Source organism: Peromyscus californicus, unplaced genomic scaffold (assembly GCF_007827085.1).
Source record: "Peromyscus californicus insignis strain IS unplaced genomic scaffold, ASM782708v3 Scaffold_7__1_contigs__length_154581171, whole genome shotgun sequence".
Taxonomy (NCBI): Eukaryota; Metazoa; Chordata; class Mammalia; order Rodentia; family Cricetidae; genus Peromyscus; species Peromyscus californicus.
The window spans coordinates 38,187,296-38,204,798 of record NW_026294595.1 but is presented as its reverse complement, the minus strand read 5'-3'; the positions used below and the strand labels follow the sequence as shown (position 1 = coordinate 38,204,798).

General features: G+C 45.2%; 1 protein-coding gene across 9 annotated transcripts in view; it reads left to right on the top strand.

Moving 5' to 3' along the window:
* Rbms1 (RNA binding motif single stranded interacting protein 1) overlaps nucleotides 1-17,503 on the top strand; it is a 225,319-nt gene that overhangs the window by 84,672 nt on the left and 123,144 nt on the right. For 2 of the 9 annotated variants that reach the window (XM_052726260.1, XM_052726258.1), the window contains exon 1: nucleotides 2,220-2,523. The exons of 5 other annotated variants lie outside the window; for them this stretch is intronic. In XM_052726260.1, coding sequence (XP_052582220.1) covers nucleotides 2,455-2,523 — 69 coding nt within the window. In that variant the 5' untranslated portion in view covers nucleotides 2,220-2,454. Of the gene's footprint in view, nucleotides 1-2,219; nucleotides 2,524-17,503 lie in introns of those variants that run through there. 2 more of the 9 variants (XM_052726261.1, XM_052726264.1) reach the window with 2 other exon arrangements.

The window sequence follows — 17,503 nt, the reverse complement described above, 5'->3', positions numbered from 1 at the left end:
TGAGTGACCTCTCTACCTTTTATACATTTTGAGGAAGATCAATCTTTTCTTCTTTGTATTAATGCTTTGTAGATAAGATTCTAGGTCTACTTATGTTTGGAACTTCTGAACCCAAGTGTACATTTTTTTTTAACACATGCCTCTGTTTTCTATTTTTAAGCACTTTATGTGATACTATAAACTACATGCTGTTAATTCTTAGATTTTTTTTCCAGGCTAAAAGTCGGTCCTTGTTCTTTCAATATTTTTTTTGCACATTTTACTAGTATCAGATTTTTTTTGATCATGTCTTTAAATTTGGTTATCAACTAACATTTTCTTCTTATCTCTAGAGAACTACTATCCAATCGCATGTTAACATTTTAGAATAGAACAGCATCCAATGGGTCATGACCCAGCAAGTGCATCATGACTTGAGAAGAAAGCCATAAAAAAAATTAATGCTGCTCTCCTGTGGTTTTGATTGTGGTTTCCTAAGAGACCAGTCCCTACAACTGAGGTTGTGCAGGGGCCTTTTCCATAGATGTCTGGTCGGCATCGTGGTGGTGGTGGTTTGGAGGACAGCGTGTGTGTTGGGCAGTCAGTCCTCAGGAAAAGGCAGCTTTGACCTGAACAGTTGGAACTAAAACAGCCCATTTTATATTTGTGCTGGGTCATAATGACAAGAGACAGCAACTGCACGCACAGAGTAGTGGAAGAGAGTTCTGGTCTCCCCACTGCTTCCCAGGCTAAGCTGTGCTGTGATCTTGAAACTCTTTAAGGGGCAGATAGCCTGCAGATTTTACGGAGAAAGTTCTTACTTGCCATTGAGCACCAAGGACCTTATCCTTTGCTCCTTTAAAAAAAAAAAAGTAAGTGAAGAGAATTAGGGGTGTGTGTGTGTGTGTGTGTGTGTGTGTGTGTGTGTGTGTGTGTGTCTGCTCTCAGTAGGAGAGACTTACTATCTATTTCTTGTTACTTTTGCTGGGGCTTCAGGGATTATGGAGGCAGTTTACCAGGTCAGCAGCAGGATATCTGGGAAGTATATTTTTCAACTTACTGTTTGTCAGAAAAGCTTCTGCATGGCCTCACTTTTGCTAGAAAGTTGGCGTTCACTGCTTCCATTGTGACAGCCAGAAGTTGAGTCCCTTCACTTGTTAGACAAGCTGGGATTTTTTCATTATCATAGCAGATGGGCCTTTCCAGGAAGATGCTAGAAGCCAAGGAAGACCTGTGTGTGTGTGTGTACCATGGATGTAATCCCGGGATACTGGAATACTCACTAGGGAGCCCGCCAATTTAAAGATGGCAATCAGCCCTATCCAGAAGTGGCATGCATGTCATGACCACCCGCTTTTGAGGTTTCCCCATCACACAGGTTCAAAGCGTGATACATTCAGAGAGGTGACTGAGAAAAGGACCGCGGGGGGAAAAGCGGTTTTTATTTTTTTCCACCTGGGAACAAAGGAAATTACTCCTGTCTTTGTGCCTTTCTTGCCCTGTCGTCGTCTTTAGGAACTAAGTTGAGGACGCATTCCTATCCACTTGTGTCGTTTTCAGGAAGGACACATCTCCCACTCAGATGGCTTATATGATTTTCACTGCTTTTTTGATACTGTCGTTTTAAAGGACAACTCTTCCTCTGCGGCACAAGAATGAAATTGAAAACTTTCCCGGGCGTATTTGGGTGAGGGACTGGAGAGGAAAAACCCGTTTGCTCTGCAAAAATGTAGCATGCGATTTGGGGGACGAAGAGGTGTGCTGGACGGCTGATTTGTACCGGGAAGTGGGAGTAATTATCCGCGCCTTTTCGGGAACTGGGGCTGATGGGGAAGATGAAAGAAAAGGCGGCCAGTTGGCTTCCTATCCAGGTGTTCCAGCGGTTCCCGAAGCGATGCCCTTAAAAGGGGCTACCAAGTGGGGCGCGAAGCCCTGGCGAAGCATCGCCAAAGGGCCTGGGGTGGCTGCTCCCAGGAATGTGCGGCACGCGGGGCGCCAGACCCAACCATTGCACGGGATGGGGGCGCCGCGCAGTCCCGGTTGCCGCCCCAGCCGGGGAGGCCGAGCGCGGGGGCCGAGGCCGGGGGAGCGGGGCGCGGCCGGCGAGCGAGCGAGCGAGCGGGCGGGCGGGAGGCGCGGGAGGGCTGGGCGCGGCACAAGGCGGTGCGCGGCCGCTTCCCCGCCCCCGGTCGGCGCGCTCTCGGGGCGGTGGTTGAGGCGGCGGGAGGTGGGGACGCGGCGGCGCTGCTCGTCCGCTGCCGCCGGCACCGCGCGCGAACTCCGGTCCATGGCACGCAGGGCGGCGGCCCCCGGAGCTGCTCGAGAGTCGCCGGCCGCGCGCGCCGCGCCGCACTTTTAGGGCGGGAGCCGCGAGCCAGTCCCCGGCCGCAGCCTCCGCCGGCCCGGACAGGCAAGAGGGAGTTCCCGGAGCGCCGCGGCCCGCCTCTCCCCAGCGCCCCGCGCCCCGCGCCCGCGATGATCTTCCCCAGCGGCAGCGGCCACCCCGGCGCCGCCGGCGGCTGCAGGACGCCCTACCGCAAGCAGGTGAGGCTGCCGCGCTCCCCGGGCCTGCGCCGACCGGGCGGGGCGGTGACCGTGTTTCGGAAGGAGGCGGCGGGCGGGGAGATGCCGGGGGGACCAGGACGGGCGGAGAGGTGGGACGGCCCGGCGCGCGGCCAGGGGCTCCGTCGGCCCGCAACAAGTTTGGGATTTTCCTGGAGACCTTTGTGTGCGGAGGAGCCCGGAATAAGTGGGGACACCGTTTTGCATTGCACTGGGGACCTCCAAGAAACCTGTCTGATTCATAGGGAACCCGGAAGACGTATGTGAGTGTGTGTGTGTGTGTGTGTGTGTGTGTGTGTGTGTGTGTGTGTGTGTGTGTGTATTCGCGCGCGCCCCCTTTTTTTTTTTTTTAAGAGAAGAAAAAGAAAACCAGGAACTTCTGTCACTTTCTCAAGGTTTTCAGAAACAGGGAAATCCTGTGACAGAGATACTGGGATACGCCTGAGTCATACACACGCCTTTTCCTATTCTAATTTTGTTTCATACATTTTCTAACAGATTGAACGCCAAAGGCACTTAAAAGGTTAGATCCGCGTCCCCTGCCTGGAAAAGGAGTGCAACTGTCAGGTTTTAGTTTCGGTCTTTTGTTTTTGAAAGAAGGTTACTGAAGCCATGTTGTGATAAATCCCACAGCCTCAGCAGCAGCAATAACAAAACCTAGCTCTAAATTATGTTAAAAATGTGCAGGTCTGTTTAGAAAAGGTTAAATTCATTTAGAGGTCAGTGGCAGAATGCTTGTTGAAAAAAAAAAAAACTGAACAGTATTGCAGAGCCTTTCCCTCCATAATAAATCTCTAGTCTACAGCTTCAGCCACAGAGACAGATCAATTAAGTTATCCCAGTAATGATACCAGCAAACCGTATCCCTCCATGTAAACTGTGGTTCCATTAAGATCCAGATGCGTGGCAGTGATGCCTGGTGACTTTCTTGTGGCTGTTCATAGGATTGTTGTTCCCCCTGTCTTTGTTTTTTTTTTGTTGTTTGTTTTTTTAAAGAAGAAGAAGAAAGAAAGAAAAGGAGAAGAGAGAAAAAACCCTCTGTCCCAGCATCAGTCCATCTGAAATGTTTCCACCGTGTCAAAAAGTACCATTCTCTATTTTCTTCTCTTTGGATCTTTTCTTTGTTAAATTTCCCTTTAAAAGAGGTAAATGTCCCTGGTTTTCATGCCCACCGTGTCCAAGCCCCAGCCACTTTCACCTGGATTAAGAAGTCCAATCAGTGGATTACAAAATTACAATCTGTACTGATGACTTGGCTGACATCAGTGTCCAGATTGCCAGGATTCACCAACAGCATCTCTAAAACTCACTTCATGTGGCTTTCTTTAAAATAAGTGCCCCTCAGATGCCTTGTGCTAGCGTCAACTTCAGAAGTGAAGCCAATTTACACTAAGTATTCTCCCCCCCCCCCCCCCCCCCCACCTCTCTCTACCTGAAAAGATGGCTAATTATGTTAGGGCCTTGTGTATTCATTTATTTGTTGTCAAAACCCAGCAGGGTATTAGCTCTGAAATGGGAAAAGGCTCTGAGGGTGAGGCCTTTTGCTGAGAGAGGCTGGCCTCTTGTGTGTGGAGGGGGACAGCCTGCTGGCTGGAGCATGCTGATAAGATGCAGTCTTTTCAGGAGTCTCCTTAGATTCAAAGACGAAAAGGGCTGACTGAATCAGAAAAAACAAACAGACTTTCTTTTTTCTATAGGCAAAGAAAGAAATGAATGTGTAGGCATTATACAGACACAAGACCCCGGGTACCAGCGGTATTTGAGTCAAAGGTCTCTTTTGTTAGTATTTTGCCATTCACTGGAAAAGCACACTTCCAGCACAGGGACCTGGTTACCGTGAGTGACTTCATGATCTCATCCTGGCTTAGCCTGAATGGGAAATCTAATTAATACTTTTTTTTTTTTATATAAGATTCTGTTATGTTAAGCTCGCACCTTTCAGTTCATAATGCTTTCTTCAGTTTGGCGACAGAATTGGCAATTTTCAGGCTTATAATACAGGTTGATTTTAATCTAGAAATACATAATCAGCTGTTAGAGCTGATTTCAGATAACTTCCTTGAGGAGTAAAAAAGGAATGTAAAGGATACTTAAATCACCTTTGGAACCCATACAAGTCAGAATCACTCTCATTATACACATAGAATAGTAGAACCTCACTACCTGCTGGTTGGTATTTTGAATGCTTTCTGTGGATTAACTGATTTCATCACATTGGCAGCAGCCCTGTGAGGCAGGTAGTATTAGTCTCCACTTTACAGTGAACACTGAGGCTTGGATTAAATAACTTGCCCAGAGTCTATACCACCCCGTTTGCAGAGCCGGGACTTAAATCCTGACCTTTGGCTTTAAGACCTCACACTACAATTGCCTTCTGCCATGTACATCCCAGGGAACACCCATGTTAAGTTTCTCGGGGTCAGTCCCTACCTACCCTCCTGTGTGTGTGTGGGTGTATGTTGTGAGACAGAAGGTGAAGGGTGGAGTGAAATTGGATGAGTTCACAGGTTTGGTGGGAGCATTGATGTCTGAATTTTGCTCTGCTGAATGATTGTTAGTCCATTTTGCATTTTACATATGTGGGAGTCACCCAGTTTCAGTAGAAGCAGAGGTGGGCCTTGCTTATCCCTCTCTCCCCAAGTGCTGTAGCCAGGGCACCTGGGATAAACAGGATTTTCCTGCATCACAGGCCTGTGGGTACATACACCTGCTCAGCTCAGGCCAGCCGGATACGAGTATGCCTACTCTCGTGACTACCTGCTAGTCAGTGCCTAGGTAAAAGTTAGTAGTCTAAGTTTCTGAAGAAATGGGCACATCCTATCACGGTAGGTTGTGACTTACAGACCTGATATTCCCTAAGTAGGTACAGTCTGATTACGTGAAACAAGCATCCCTCAACGGAAATGAAACCATTGATCAGGACTTTCTTGATTGTGAAAATGTTTCATTGTGGCTTGAAAGGGAAAGAAAGTTCTTCATACTTGAAAAGTCTTTACAAACTGAAAGTGAGTATTTCCAGTTTTATTTAGGGTTATGTTTCTTGAGTTTTTTTTTTTTTAAACTATTTTTTCTTGTTTCCTTTCTACCTTCATACAGCTCCTTCCTTGGGATAGTTGACTCAGTGATGTCATGGAGTATTCGTTTTGCAGATCATGACATGTAGCAAAGCCTTTTTGGCTGAGTGTGTTGCTCTGGTGGCTTGTCGTAGGGTTTTGGAAGTAGGTGAGTGAATGTTAAGAATTTCCGTGTGGCTGTCTCTCTTTAACAGCTGGGCTTGCCTTTTGAGAGAGAGGTGTGTTTTAGAAAATCTTGCTCACTTTTGGTGAGGGAAGTACTTATCACCCCAGTTTAAGTAGATTTACAGTTTGCTGCTTTCTTGAAGATTAACTGGGTGTAGCTGCACGTGAGGAATTCCACAGTGATTCAGTGTTTGGCCTTGTTTAGGAGATGACAGAGAAAGCTGTTGATTACTCCTCGCCAAGCAGTTTCTGTTTGCAGCCATTCGTGGTTAGTAGATCGTGTTTTGTAAAGTTTGTAGATTAAAGTTGTGTGTGGAACATATTTAAGTGACTAGTGCCTAAGCCAGTCTCAATGTGTTTTTGTTACACAAAGGCAAACATTTAGGCAGAGATTGGAGATTTGTTTGGTATGTGTAAATAAAGCTCTGTGTCTTTTTATATTGTATTCTCTCTGTGTGTTTGTGATTCACTAGTATTGATGATCCAAAGTGATGGGTTCTCATAGGCTTTTGTGAAGTGTAGACCCTTCCATGACTGCACAGCATTTCTGCTAGGTGTACCTTTGACATCTCATTGTATTTTCCATGGTTCACATTATGTTTCGAACACATTTCTGGATTTCATTTTTTCCCCTTCCTCTATGAGACAGACAGCCAGACAGCTATCATGATCATGCACCATAAACGGTTAAAATTATTGTATTTTTGATCTGTTTCTTTGTGGGAGGGGGACCCAGATTCCTGTGGATGTTTCTAACATTCTCATCGAGCAGGAAATACTCGAGGCATGTATGTCATCTCCCTTCACCTCAGTTGTGTTTAATCCCAACCATATCCGTACAAAATGGAGAAAGCACTGGGAATGAGATGGGCAGTGAAATTAAATGGCCTGGTTAGTGGAAGCCGGGTCTTTGGGGTCAAGGGCTGTGTCTGCTACCAGAAAAAAAGGAAGACGCTCTGTCAGGAGCAGCTGAGCCCCTGTACTTCCCTTTACTTAGCCTCTGAAAGACATGTAGTGCACAGGGTATCCTGGTTTAGCATGAGGAATTGAGGCACTGTAATTCATTGGTGTTTTTTGTTTGTTCCAAAAAGGCCTTTGCTCCAGGGTTGTCAGCTAGCATATTGGATGTTGAGTAAAATTAGAAACTCAGATAACCTTTTTTTTTTTTTTAAAGTATAAGTGTTTCAAATATATTGTGCTGCCTGTTTTTATTTGCTAAATCCAGCAATTCTATCTTGGGGAACCCAATTCACTTTTTAAAAACTAGTTATAAAACATGATTATAAAACATCCTGTTCTTGTTTTTCCATTTAAAAAATGTGCCTCTTAGCACATCCCTTAAGGCCTGATGAAAATGCAGATCTCACCCTTTACCTTCTTCAGCCATTGTGGTCAGCGCTTCCTCCTGAACTGCAAGACCTTGGCTCGAGTTCTGGCTCTACCTTTCCCCGGCCTTTTCACTTCCCTGAGCCTGGGGTTCTGCTGACTAAAGATAATTGCGCACACTCACAAGGTGGTGGTTGTTAGTCCTCCTAAGGTGTTATTATTATTAATGTCCCCACAGAGCAGGTAGCAGCAAGTGGTCCCTGGAGATACTGTGAGGTCCTAGGAGACCTTGACAGGGTCTCTAAAGAATGGACCCTGTTTACAGCCTCTTAAGAAGGGACTGTGTTCAGGCTGTGGGCAGCCTCAGAGGAGGGTGTGAGTCCTTGAAGTTCTCAGCCACATTATTTTAAAAAGAACTAGTTAGCAGAAACGTGAATCTTTGCCTTTAAACAGCTGTTGGTGTGTTGTTTGCATCCTCTGTGGAGAGCCAAGCCCTCCCTCGCACCTCTAGTTTTTACTTTATGCAGGTTTTGGAAAGGAGAAGGCAGAAGCACTGGTCATTCTTAGCCGTGTTTAAATTTGCTTTACAACTCACAGATTTGATCATTCGTGCAGGCAGGCTTGGTTTCGTGGAGTCCATCCTTTGCTATGTCTGTCTGTTTGATCTTTCAAAGATGTCATCTTTACCTACTCATAAATAGAAACACTTTTTTTCCTTTTGTCCTTTGGTGTCTGTAGGTGTTTGGTGGGGGTTTGTTTTTCCAACTTGCGTTTGTACAGAGTGCTTGGCTTGCTGCATCCTAAAGCTTCCTGGAGTTTAAAATAGGATAGATACATTTCGTAGACAAGGAGAAAGGGGTTTTCTGGAGTTAGGATAAGGTTAATAAAAAAAAAATAGGGAAACCGAATTCTGGGTTAAGCTAATGAATTAATGCAGCCGTTAGTTAGTATTTAACACTTTTTAAGTGACAGTGAGTACATATGACACCTTTATTTGAATTTTTGTGACCCGGAGGAAAATCTCTGGGCCCCACTGTAAGCTCAGAGAATCCCAAAACAATGAAATAAATGTAAGGTTTGTGTTCATTAATTGCATAGCCAATACAATTTTTAAAACTTAACTTTAAAATATTGGGGCTGAGTGTGATGGTTATAATTGTAACACTTAGCAGGCTAAGGCAGGAGGATTCCAAGCTTGAGGCTAGCCTGAGCTACTTAGGGAGACCTTGCCTCAGTAAATAAATAAGTAAAGTAAAACTAAACCAGGAGGAAATGTTCATTGCTGTTTCTGTTGTAGATCACGACTGGCTTCCTCTCTTGGTTCTTCATATTGTTTTTCCACCCTTCCATTAGCTCCTGCCACCTAGAATACAAGTATATAGTTCTTGGGTTATCAATTTTTTGAAAGTGAAAAATCTTGAAAGGATACTTATCTTTAGTCTCTCAAAATTGTGGTGAAATACTAAAGACTTCCTTCATGTTGAGAATGTCCAAGAATAGCAGCACAGGGCTGGTCTCCAGGGTACACACCTACAGTCCTCGATACTGTGGAGACCCAGGTGGGAGGGCACTCAAGGTCAGGCTGGGCAGCAAAGCAAGAGGTTACCATAAAAAAATAAAAAGGATCTCCCGACACACACATCACTGCTTATTTCTCATGTACACACACACACACACATATATACACACACACACACACACACACACAGAGTACTGCTTGTTTCTCATACATACATACATACACACAGAGGCACACATGCACACATGCACACACACAGGGCACTACTTGTTTCTCGTATATACACATATACACACACTCACGTGCATACACACACACACTCATCTGCACACACACTCATGTGCGCACACACACACACACACACACACACACACACACACGTACATTTTGCTTGTTTCTCTTCTTTGACCTCAGTTTTAAGGTGTGATTCTTTCTTGCTATTTCTGATTCTCTACCTTAAAAAAATCCTATGCCACCTTTTTGGAAATTATTTATTTTTTGATACTTTTTAAATATTTAATAATAATAGATTTTTTCTATTTTGAGCAGACCACCTAAACTCTTTAAAAAAAAAAATTTCAAGGCGCTAACTTACGTACATGAACTAATGTGGGCAGGATGCAGCCAAATATGTGCAATTTCATATTCTAGGTCACTGTTCTAGTTTGGTTTCTGTTGCTGTGTTAAACACTGTGACCAGAAGCAGCTGAGGGGGGGTGGCATTTATTTGGCTTACACTTTCATGTCACTGTCCCATCAGTCAGGGAAGTCAAACTCAGAGTAGGGACCTGGATGCAGGAATTGAAACAGAGACCATGGGGAGGAACACGGCTTACTGGGTTGCTCTCGGTGCCATACTCAGCTTGCTCACCCCTGCCCAGGAGTGACACTACCCACAGTGTGGGCCCTCCCACATCCATCGCCGCCAATCAAGAAAGTGACACACAGGCATGCCTACCAGCCAGTCTTCTGGAGGCGAGTCATGCCTACTAGCCAGTCTTCTGGAGGCGAGTCCTCAACAGAGGCTCCTTCTTCCAGAAGACTATGGTTGGTTTGTGCCAAGTTGACAACATGAGCTAGCATAGTAACTTTAAAGAATAGCTGTTGTAAGTGTTGAGAAATTCTTTCGGCTGTCCATCTTCTTGGACTTAAAATTGCATATAAACACAACAGTTTTCTGGACAGATAAATACCCCCACACATTTTCATTGCCGTATTACACATGACAAACCCAGACTGTTCCGCTTCTGGCACGTTCTCCTCTGGTTATAATTTATTTTGACTAGTCATGATTGTCTTCGTCGCAAACTTCCTTTACAGCTTTTTCAAAGCGCAGTATGGTGGGAGGTGTCATTTCAAAGAGGCGTGTTTAATGTATAATGAAGCAGAGAGGATTTCTGTAAGCCGGAGAAGACAGAACAATTCAGCACTACAGAAGCACTTCTCGATATGCAACCTAGGGGAGTTTGGGTGGCTAGGGGACATTGTTGGTGTGTGCTGCAGAGGCTCTAAGGCTTGAGGGCCAGAAGAGGATAGATAAAGGGCCAGAGGCTAATGGATAGGGTAGGAGAAAGACATGGCGTTACCGTGCTAGCTTTTCATTTTACTCCTCCATGCTCATCAATAGGTCAGTTGACGGTATCTTTGCAAGTTGTGTTAATTTGGTACTGTGTAGGTTGTAAACAAGACGTAGCCCTTTGTTTCACATTCATCCAGATTCTTATATCCTCCCACCCCAGCCCTTTCATCCAGTGCCATCATCTAGCACTTAGGGCCTCTCTTCTTTGTCTTTCTTTGGGGAACAGGTTTTAAGACAAAGTTTTGGCCCGGCAGCAGTGGCAGAGCCAGGCAGATCTCTGTGAGTTCAAGGTCAGCCTGGACTACAGAGCAAGATTCAGGACAGGCACCAGAACTACACAGAGAAACCGTGTCTTGAAAAACCAAAAAAAAAAAAAAAAAAAACCAAAAGCAAACAAACAAACAAAAAAACCTGTCATTTTGGCTGGGTGGTAGTGGTCCATGCCTTTAATCCTAGTCCTTGAGAGGTAGAGGCAGGTGGATCTCTGTGAGTTTGAAGGCCACCAGCCTGGTCTACAGAGCTAGTTCTAGGACAGCCAAGGCTACAGAAGGAAACTCAGTCTCAAAAAACCAAAGAAAAAGAAACAAAACCACATCATTTTGGTTTAAGACCTCTTATGATCAGCCCAACCATTTCTATTCACGTAGTCTGCAGAGTACTTTGGATCTATTTCTTATTTTCAATTTTACAGGTCAGACTATCCACCAACTCAAGTAGAGTTAGGGTTTTTGTTTGTTTGTTTGTTTGTTTGTTTGGGGAAAGTTTAGCTGCAACTCAGAAATGGGTTAGTTACTGAATGTGTAGAATAAGTTAAGTGGTTTTCTGAATAGTCACAAATCCTAAGGAAGAAAAGAGTTGGTCAGGGAGAGGCACCCAGAAAGCTGAGTGTCCTGCCTGTTAAATAGCTAAGGGATAGTGAGGACCCAAAAGAAAGCAATTCCATTTTTTTTTTCCATAGGAGGAGTTACTCCATTACACAGGCCCCGTAAGTTCATACTTCAAATGTTGCATTGATTGACTGTTTCTTCCAAAAGCTTTTGTGGCTGATGTGAAAGCTGGCTCTAGGACAGTGCTCCTGTTTCTAACTCAGGAGAGGGGCCAGTGGCTGCATCCTCGTGCATGCCTTTCAAGTGGATGCTGAATTACAACAGAGGCTTTGAAGATGGGGAAGACAGGTTTTACTGGGGGACTAGTGAGTGGTTGAGGTTAGCAGAATGCAGGGCAGAGGTTGAAGGGCAGAGAGCTGTGAGATCATGCTTCCTAAAATAGATGAGAGCAGGGCCTGAGCTTGGAAAGTGTTGTAATAGAAATGGAGATGTCAGATGGAGTAGTGGCGAGGGGCCAGAGTGGCTATCGGCATACTGCTTGGGAGAGGCAAGGGGTTCAAGACAGGGAGGTCCCCAGTTTCATTCTTGGTTCGGAAGTTGAAAAGCCCCTGTAGCTTGCTTGGCTCAGTGATAGGAGAACTCTGGCTTTCTGTTACAGAGATTTTCTACATTTTTAAGATGTTATAATAAGGAGGGGTAGGATTGCTAAATCCTGCTGCTGGCATTCTATCCAGACACCAGGAATGCCAAGTGTCCTGTGGAGTTCACAGTAGTTTCTTGAAGGGAAGTGTCCAGCCTTTAATGGGTCATTGTACTTCTGGGTGAGAACCACAGTGGGCTGTACACATTTTGCTGCTTTCTTGGGTGTTGCCTTCAAGTCATGGTGGAGGCTGCCTCACATGGGTGCATAGGTTTTGTTTTTTTTTTTTTCATGTTCATCCTGACGTTCAGAGGTCTCCTTCCACTGTGTGGGTGCCAGGGATCAAACTCAGGTAATCAGGTTGGACAGCCGGCACCCTTCCCCACCAGGCCATCTCAAAGGCCTCAAGTGTGTTTTTGTTGTTGTTTGTTTTTGTTTGGTGTTTGTTTTGGTCATCTAGACCACCTATAACTCTAGAGCCATCTATTACATCTATGAAAGAAAAGACCACAGAAGCTGTGTGTGGCGCACGCCTTTAATCCCAGCACTTGGAAGGCAGAGTCGGGTGGATCTCTTGGAGTTCGAGGCCAATCTGGTCTACAAAGAGAGGGTTGGTTCCAGGACAGCCAGGGCTACACCGAGAAAGCCTGTCTGGAAGAAACAAAAATGAAACAAAACAGCAAGTACCACAGATTAAAACATCTCCCAGTTCAAGAGGAATATGACAGAAGTACAGAGGGCTTGTTTCACACAAGAAGGAGGTTTCTATGGGAGGGCAGTGAGTTTGCCCTGACCATTGTAACTTAGCTCCACCGGTTGCTTGTTATTCTCCTCTCTTGCGGTCCCAAGTTTGTTCAGAAGGCAGTTAGAATATAGAAGTGGAGGCTAGGGAGACGAGCATTGAGTAAATGAACACACTCCAGGGAGCGGAGCAGGTGTCAAATAAAGGAATGAAGTCCAGCCTTGGGGAGGTGAGTTCTAACCAGGGAGGAGCAGGCTGGGCCTGGGACACAGTAGGTGACAGCAATCTCAGAACTCTGACAGAATGCAGAGTCTCCCAAGCCCTTTCAAGGAGAGCTTGTTGGCTCTGGTAAATGATGCCCAGAGGTCATGGAAGACAAAGGCTGCTGAGAGACTGTTAGAATTGTCTATTGGGAGGTCACGTTGTGTGTCTGTGGATCTGAAGTTTCCAGAGAGCACTATGTGTGCAATGGGGCAGGAAGGGGGAGCAGGAGGAAGCACATTCCAGAAGGTTTAAAGAATAGATGAGTGAGGAGGGTGTGTCTTTTGGAAAGTCAGGCACAAGAAGAAGAAGGAAGAGGAGGAGGAGGAGGGAAGGAAGGAAGGGAGAGAGAGGGAGAGAGAGGGAGAAAGAGAGAAAGAAAGAAAGAAGAAAGAAAGAGAGAGAGAGAGAGAAAGAAAGAAAGAGAAAGAAAGAAAGAAAGAAAGAAAGAAAGAAAGAAAGAAAAGAAAGAAAGAAAGAAAGAAAGAAAGAAAGAAAGAAAGAAAAAGAAAGAAAGGAGTCGCTCCCAGTTGAAGAGTGACAGCCTGCACAGGTCTGTTTTAGAGTCTGTGTTGAAGGCACTTGGAAGAGCCGGTGGAAGTAGGCTTTACTTTTAAGAACCACTGAGGTAAGTATTAGCCCTACGGGAACTGGATTCCAGAAAGTTGGTGACAAGCTTGGGCTAGGTGTGAGACGGAGCCGGTGAGGGAGAAGGTGACCAGAGGGGTGTTAGGTCTTCTGTTCAGAGAGACAAGGCAGGGAAGCCTGAGAGAGGACTGTAAGTTTCCAGGAGTTTGACAGGAGGATTTGGAGTTCTTGGGAAGTGGGTAAGCACTGAAATGAGGGCCAGTTAGCGGTGGTGAGAGCCCAGGAGCCCACGGCGGCGTGATATTCTGACCTCTCTTAAACAGTAAACCGGGTGAGTTCTGGAGAACGGGTTTGTGTGGTGTTTGCCATTGATCAAGGGACAACTGTATAAAACCTGAGGGCACTGTTAGGACTGCTGAGGAGGCAGGTTAACTCAAGGGAGGAGGTCGTGTGTGTTCAGAATCAGGAGTGTAGCTGTGCTCTTCAGACACAGACAGAGAGAAATCTGGAGAGTGAGGTGATTTAAAAAAAAAGCTCTATTATTTCAAGGTCAGGGTTTTTTAAAAAATACAACATACTTTGACCATATTTCTTCCCCTTCCCCCCAAAACCTCCCTACCCACCCATCTTCATGTTCTTTCTCTTGTTCTCATTCAAAAAAAACCCACTAAAACAACTTAAAAAGAAGAAAATAAGGCAAAAATACTAAAACAGAACAGAAGGCACACACTAAAAAAACAAACAAACAAACAAAGAAAAAACCCAGAGTCCCTTTTGTGTTGGCTGACTCCTCCTAGGCATGGGGCCTGCCCTGGTTAATATGCAGGGTCGGAATCCTGAAAGGGAGTGATTGCAAGACTGTCCACCCTTGAATCTCCGTCTTGGGAATGGGGGCAGAAACCATGACCTTATCTTGTGACATTGTTGGCGTAGATAAGGGCTAGGGCTTTGGTGGCCTTTACTATTAAGAAGTAGCTCTTCAAAACTTATGAATTATGCCTCCCTGTAGCTTCTGTTATAAGCTTTTTAAAATAAATTGAGTTGTATTAATTTTTCTTTAAAGGAAACAGGATCTCCCTTTGTAGCACAGGCTGGCCTTGGGATCATAATTTTCCTCCCCCAGCCTCCCAATTTCAGGGATTAGAGGCCTGTACCTTCATACCCGGCATCAATTCTCGTTTCTTGGCAATGTCGACCAACTGTGAACCACAAACTGAATATTGTGGTTTTGGGTTTTTTTCCCCCTGCCTGACCTACAAGCTAAATTCCACTTTAAGAAATTTCACCAACACTGTTTGAAATCATCACAAATCGCTTTGAAAAACAAAATGTGGAAATGGGTGTGGATTTCAACTAATTCATTAGTTTTTATGGTTGAGAAACACATTCCATACATTTTCTGGATCTTTTCTCGACACAAAAAAATTTGGGATAATGGCTCCTTGACATTTTTTTGAGATGGAAGATGGAGTCACATGTGACATCTGACACAGCTGCTCTCACTTGTCCCTGCCTCCCTTGAAGTGTCCCCTCACAAGTCCGTGTACATGAAAGAGTGTGCGTCAAGGAAATTGTGTGATTCTAATAGTTGGAGAAGAGTGTCATCATTCCATTCATTAGCTGAAAGTGTGGTGAGAAATCTCTACAGCAACAGTTCAGCTTTCACTGGAGAAAGCTCACACAGTTGGTGTGCCTGTCCTGCCAGGACTGCCCAGACCTGTAACCAGTACAGAGCAGCTAAGAGGTCTTGAATGGATGCCGCCACTGTAGGCATTTGGCTGCTCTTGGTATCTGGTTTGAAGTTCCTGAAGTTTGTTGTTTAAAGCTGTTTCTCACTGGTGTTCACGGAGAGTCTCAGATTCTATTTGGTGTTGAAAGTGTCCCAGGAATTAAAGTATTCAGTGTTCAAAGAAAGTTGGCGGCATCACATGCTGCGTGCTATTGCCTAGGAGAGTAACAGTTTAAAATTTCAGAGAAGTTTTTTGAAGTTCTGCAGTGAAGACGTTTGTCCAATTGTATGTCTTTCATTCATTTTCTGGGATTATTTGATCATGGCCTTCCTTAAGCCTGCATTATTAACAGTCTGTTTTGAAACAGTTTGAGCAATGCTGACTTTAAAGCAAGCTTTACATTTGGTGTTGGGAGGCGTGGTAGACGTTACCCGACTGGCTGCCGATTTTAATTCCCGCCAAGGACTTGACATCCAAAGCCATCCAGTGATGGTCAGGGTTCCCAGCTTGAGAAGCTCAGCTTTTTGACTCAGCACTGCCACGTCCTACCTTTACCATTTTCACTTTCCAAATATGCCACACCCTTGCACCAAGGTTATCCTAGTGAGTAATCAGTAAAGAGTATCCCTTTTGAAAAATGACTGATGGGGCTTCAGAATTTTGTTGTGTGTTTGAAAACCACACTCTGACCTAAATAGTAGGCCTTTGGCAGTGGTGTGTTGAATTAAGCTTGCTTTCTTTCTTTCTTTTCTTTCTTTCTTTCTTTCTTTCTTTCTTTCTTTCTTTCTTTCTTTCTTTCTTTTCTTTCTTTCTTTCTTTTTTTCTTTCTTTCTTTCTCTCTCTTCCTTCCTTTCTTTCTTTCTTTTTCCTTTTAATTTCTTCTCTCTAAAGGCTGATTTCCCCACCTCTTTTATTACTTTTTCAGGCATCTATCAAATCAGGATAACTGTGACTTGGGAAGTCAGCCCGGTTTAAAGTACCAGTCATCTGGAAAACCCACACACAATTATTAATGGATACTCTTTTCTTCTCCAAATAAGTTTTGTCTTTCCCATAGCATTGGCTGTGGGTAGGCAAATTTGCATGATGTTAGCCTCTTCCTGCCTTCCTTACGCTGGCATGCAGGGTTCACTGTGGTTTCTAGGTGCAAGTTCCTGTGTAAAGGAGACCAGAGCTGAGGCTTCACAATCCCCCTGTGCCAAGAGCCCATCAGGGATGCCTGCCATGTGTTCTGAGTGGCCACTGGCCTGTCTTACTGATCACTGAGATATTGCAGACGCAAACTGCTCATGTGCGGTATAGGTTTTTAAGTGTATTTCAGCTCTCCCAGTTGACTGTTGTAAGGAGAAGCGGTAGGAAGCAGGTATTGGTTAGTGCACACCTGGAACTCTAGCAGTAGGGAATTAGATGCAGGAGGATTCTGAGTTCTGGGCAGCCGTAGATGCCTAACAAGACTCGGTCTCAAAAATCATCAGAGTGACGTGGACATACTGGAGAGTATTGAGGGAAATTCAAGGGAGAAAGTATTTCAGATTCTGCAAGGTCCATCTCATCGTTATCTAGTCATATATCGGATTATCAGTGATCAAGGGAGCTGATCGATGGAGGTTTCCTATGGTGGTGTTGGTGCATTTCCTGGCTTGTCTAGTGCTGGACTGCCAAGTAATCCCGCTCTGTTGCTCTGAGTCTCTGCCACAGTTACTCAGCACCAAGTCTGCAGCGTGAAAGCGGCCGTGGGTGACAGAGGGCTGGCTGTTGTAAAACCTAAGTACAAGAGCCACGTGGGCTGTCTGTTCTGCACACCATAGTCTGCTGCCTCCTCAGAGGTGGATCCTCCTTTGTGTGTGGAATCTTTTACCAAGAGGTGTACAAGAGGACTAGAAAGAAAGCACAAGCCAAAGCAGACAGCGATAGTACCTGTTAACGTAGTCTGTGTAAGACACACACCAAGTGAAACCGTCTGAAGGTGGGTTTGACTCATGGCTTGGTCAGCAGGTCTTGAATGTAGAAGTTCAATCTTAGATAACTTTGTTTATATATGGGGAAACATTCTCGTGTTTATGTCATCAGTGCTATAGTGGTTTTCTGTCTCTGTCTCACTCTCTGTCTGCCCCCCTGTGTGTGTGTGTGTGTGTGTGTGTGTGTGTGTGTGTGTGTGTGTCCGTCCGTCCATGCATATGGAGACCAGAAGTTGATGTCAGGCATCTTACTCTATCTGGAGACCAGAAGTTGATGTCAGGCATCTTACTCTATCGCCCTCTCTACCTTATTGTTGAGACAGGTCCCCAGTGAACTTGGAGTTCACTGGTTTGGCCAGACTATCTGTGTCTTTCCATCTTCCTCCCTCTGTCCCTGCCTGTCTTTTTCCTCTCTCTCTATCTCTCTGTCTCTGTCTCTCTCTCTGCCTGTCTCTGTCTGTCTGTCTGTCTGTCTGTCTCTCCCTCCCTCCCTCCCTCTCTCTCTCTGTCTGTCTGTCTCTGTCTCTCTGTCTGTCTCTGTCTCTCTGTCTCT